Source organism: Triticum urartu, chromosome 6A (genome assembly GCF_056163025.1).
Source record: "Triticum urartu cultivar PI428250 chromosome 6A, HENAU_Tu73, whole genome shotgun sequence".
Classification (NCBI taxonomy): domain Eukaryota; kingdom Viridiplantae; phylum Streptophyta; class Magnoliopsida; order Poales; family Poaceae; genus Triticum; species Triticum urartu.
Genome location: NC_141878.1, coordinates 393618078 through 393622494, shown reverse-complemented (window position 1 = coordinate 393622494; position 4417 = coordinate 393618078). Strand labels below are relative to the sequence as shown.

General features: G+C 49.9%; 1 protein-coding gene across 1 annotated transcript; it reads left to right on the top strand.

The window, feature by feature from the left end:
• The first annotated feature begins 1270 nt into the window (after positions 1 to 1270).
• Positions 1271 to 2301, top strand: LOC147965371 (uncharacterized). Its single transcript, XM_087530433.1, has 2 exons — positions 1271 to 1991; positions 2294 to 2301. Exons 1-2 carry the CDS (start codon positions 1271 to 1273, stop codon positions 2299 to 2301), a joined length of 729 nt encoding a protein of 242 aa, XP_087386559.1.
• Positions 2302 to 4417: the final 2116 nt, after the last annotated feature.

Here is a 4417-nt window from a genome sequence, read left to right as displayed (position 1 = left end):
CTACTCCGCCTCCGAGTACTGTGAGAAGTCCTACCTCAACACCCACCAGAAGCAGATGTGAGTAGCCACCTCTGTTGTTCCTCCTCTCCTCCATTAGAAGTAGTCGCAGAGGTATTGAGTGGACAGACATGCTTAGATGGGCCTAGAAGATAGGAAGAACATTTAACTTGAAATGGTCATGAATTGGAACTAAGTGTGTGTGGAACAGCGATAACTTACACTACTTTTGTTGCCTCTAGCAAGTTTACGAGCAAACAGAATTTTCCTTCTCTTTTAGAAATATGCAGGCGGCTCCCTGATCAGTGTTGTTGTTGGTTGCTATAAAAAACTAGTTACCAGTGCACAAATGAGTCTGAGACTTGCCAAGCTAAGCTACTCACCATTTGAACTTTTTGCGCCATCATGAGTTATTTGGATGTTAGAGTACTCTAGTACAGTACTCCTATTTGTATGGTAAATTTGGTGAATGAACAGTCAACAGTGTAGTGAATGAACAGTCAATAGTGTAGTGATTTAAGGAGGAAAGTTATCCGGCTGGATTTTCTTCTTCATAAAAGCTTCAACTTCAAAGTATAGTTTTACAAGCTTCTGCAACTTTTTCTTAACTGCTGCTGCTGTTATGCCTGTATTCACTAGTACTGCTGCTGTACTTGTGATGATGTTGTACTTGTGATGATGCTACTTGTGATCTTCTGAAATGACCCATTGGCGACTTCATTACGCAGGGATAATGATTTTGCAGGTACCCCTAGAGGCCCTTGAGTTTGCCGGAATGTCGATTAACTTCCGTTCCGGCAAATTTGGGTACTCCATATGTCCTATTTTCAGCAAAGGTCATGATGAAATTTTCCGTGAATTTTAGCATGACTTTGCTAAAAATAGGACATACGGGGTACTTGCGACTAATGCATGGGCCGGGGTATCTTAGTACTTAATTAAGTAGGATCAACTGCCTCAGCGTCAACCTAGCTAGGGTGCCTCGGCATCGATAAACCCTAAATGATGAAAACGTAACTTAGCATTTAGGGTGCCTCAACATCGACAAACCCTAAATTATAAAACCTTGGCTTTTAGGGTGCCTCGGTGTTGATAAAAACCTAAATGATGAAAGCTTAGGCTTTTAGGGTGCCTCAGCGTCGACAAACCCTAAATGATAAAAGCTTAGCTTTTAGGATGCCTCGGGTCGACAAACCCTAAATGATGAGACCATGATCTTGTTCTTGACAATAACCAACTTTTTGACCAATTTTTTGCCTATTTAGAGCGAAACATGGCCCACAACGATGAGGCCGGCGGTTCGGGAAAGCAATTCTGGGATTTGTCCCAGGAGATGGAGGAAGAACCTCACCGCTATGAGGACGCTGCGGAAGACACCGATCCTGACTACACAACCCCTAGTGGCATCGGGGATGACACCACTGATGGTGTTGCCGAGGATGCCACCACTGATGATGGCAGCGCACACACATATGGTAGCCAACCGAAGAGGCAACAGAAGGACCGGCGCCCGCACGTGCTCCACACGGTCAAGGAGGAATTTACTCAAGTGAACTCTGACGGGCATCCAACGTCGCCCAAAGAATTAGTCAAGGGGTACTCACTTCAGCTCGGGTGCATTCTTCGGAGCACCGTCTCGATCAACACCGAGAACCTAAGGCATAAGGACCAAGGGAATTTGCGCAACCTCCTCTTCAAAAAGCTACACGAACGATACAAGTTCCCCGCTGACTTTGCAAACACACAGCTCTCAGGGAATAAAGTGAATAGTGCCACCCTCATGACGATGAGCATGACCATGTCTACATGGAGAAGCGTGGTGAAGAGAATGATTGACAAAGGTGATAGTTATGAGAAGATCAAGGCGAAAAATCCTTCGATCAGCGAAGATGACTACAAGGAGTTCAACATCAAGTGCGAGAGCAGCGCAACCTCCGAATCATGTCAGTGGGGGAAAGAAATGCGGGAGTTGAACTTAGGGGAACACAAACGCGGTCCCGGCGGTTACAGAGTGGCGGTTACAGAGTGGCGGAGCCTATATGCGACAAGGAGGATGCGGAGCATGCCGAGCAAGGCCTACCGCCCCGCTTCGAGAAATACCATGACAAGCAGACCAGGAACTATGTCAGGGCCCGGTACAAGGAGGACCCGGTAACAAAGGAGCTTAGCACGAATCCGAAGACCAGGGCGCTTGAGCTTGTTCTGGTAAGGAATACACCCCCGCGTAATTAGCTCCATATGGTTGCATTCTAATTAATGAAGCCTAATTTCTAAATGTTTCACATTCCTTCCGCAGGAGACTGAAAGCAGTAGCGCAGGGTCATCTCAGAGCACCCCTTGGTACAACACTCTAAATAGGGAGTTGAACGTAATGAAAAACAAGGATAAGCTCAGTAAGCCGTCGTTAACTGGTCGTGTGGCCGGCAAAGGCTTGTCCACAAAATGGTCATCATACTATAACGCTGGTGGGCGAAAGGAGAGAAAGACCAGCTCGGAAAGCCAGTCGCGTGAGGTTCAAGAACTCAAGGCACAAGTGGCATGGATTCCGGAGATTGTCCAAGAGCAAGTGCAACAACAACTGGGATCGACGCTCACCGCCATTGTGCCTACCTTGATTCAGGGGCTGACGACGTGGATTGCGGGCAGCCAACAGGGGCTGCCCCCGGTTCCCAGCTTCACGGCCTACAACTCGCACAACATGCAAGCGGTGGCATTGGTGTCTCCGGCGGAGGCGGTATTGGTGTCTCCGATGCCGGCACGGGCATTGGAGCTTAATGCACCCAGGTGTATGCCGTCCGGCACCTCGGCAACAAGCGGCCCCTCCGTTAGTTGCACGCCTGCCGTAGGCGGTGCCTCGACATTAGCCGAGCTCGACGCCATCACGGTAACTAATTAAGCCTCTCGGCCGATGACTTCATCTCATTGCCTTTGACTGGGCATCCCTGACACCCTACATGTTTTCACATGGAACCGCCAACGTTCCATGCACTCTCCTACACTTCGTGGGCGGCGAGTTGATCGATGTCGCCAAGGGCAGAATCGTTCAACCGGGCAACCCCGTGTTCCACGGTAATCCGATGCCACACACCGTGTATAGGGTTGAACTGGTTCGGGTGCTGCCAGGGTGTGACGAGTTGTTGCCTCCGATTCGACCCGCTGGGGCCGACGAAGATGATGTGATGACCCGCAGCGCTACATAAGCTGGCCCCTGCTTTGGCTGAAGAGCCAGGTTCGTTTGGGGGCGAGGGACACCACCCCACAGACAACACCGCCAGTCGTGCCGGTGCCAAGCCATGGCAAGACCGCCGCAACGCTACCGGACATGCCGGACATCCCTATGGCACAGGATCCGAACATGCATATGGCATAGGATCCGGACGACAACGACAACGACGACGGTACATTTACAAACGTTGATAAGTACTTTGCCGAACATGGGTACGGTGACGAATTCTTCGGGCCTCCTTCTCAAGAACCCAACCCTAAAAAAGACGACCGCGATCATGCTGGTACCGCGGAGAAACCAAATTGCAACAGGCGTCGTTTGGCGTTCAGTTCTCAGGAGACGCCTCTAGCTACCGCCTTCATGGAGCCTTAGATAGCCGAGGTGCCAAATATTATCAGCCCCAACACACTCAAGAAGGCGGTCTGTGAGCAGAACTCGATCCCATTACAGCAGAAGAAGAAGGGACGGAAAAGAAAGAGTAACAAGGGTGCCAGCCAGCCGGCACCGAGTATGATCCGTGCTCAGGACGGTCCACCTTCACCTAAGGATATCTCGAGGAGGGTGCATGTGGCGGGTAGGCCGATGCTACCGACTAATCATCTCAATGCTACAACCGGTGTTATGCAGAGTCTGCATGACAGTGGTCTTTCTTTGGAGAAGCGGCGTCTCTCCGAGAATGATGTGGCATACCGGGTTTTCATGGCCAAGGTGCCAGAGGGCAAGGGCTTTGTGGATAACGCCATTGGGGGTACGATCATCCTGCGGTTTGATGACATCTTCGCTATGTTTAACCTTCATCCGCTGCACTACACCTTCTTTCGGCTATTTTCGCTGAGTATGGAGATGCGGATCATTAGAGACAAGGCCCCGGACATTGTGATAGTTGACCCCTTCTACATGCGTGCCAAGATCTTAGGCAGCGCTGGGGACCGGCAAGTCGCGAGTTCTTACCTCAAAGGCGTCATTCTGGCAAACCCAGATAAGGATAACTTCCTCGTGCCTTACTTTCCCGAGTAAGTCATCCCCTCACCGCCTCGTAACATATGATTTCTTAGATTTCGATCGTTCTTTTTTTCTAACATTCCGTGTTTTGTGCAGTGACACACATTGCACACTCATCCTCTTAAGCCCGAAATATTCCATGGCCACGTATTTCGACTCGGACCATCAGTCGAAGAAAGACTACGCAAATAT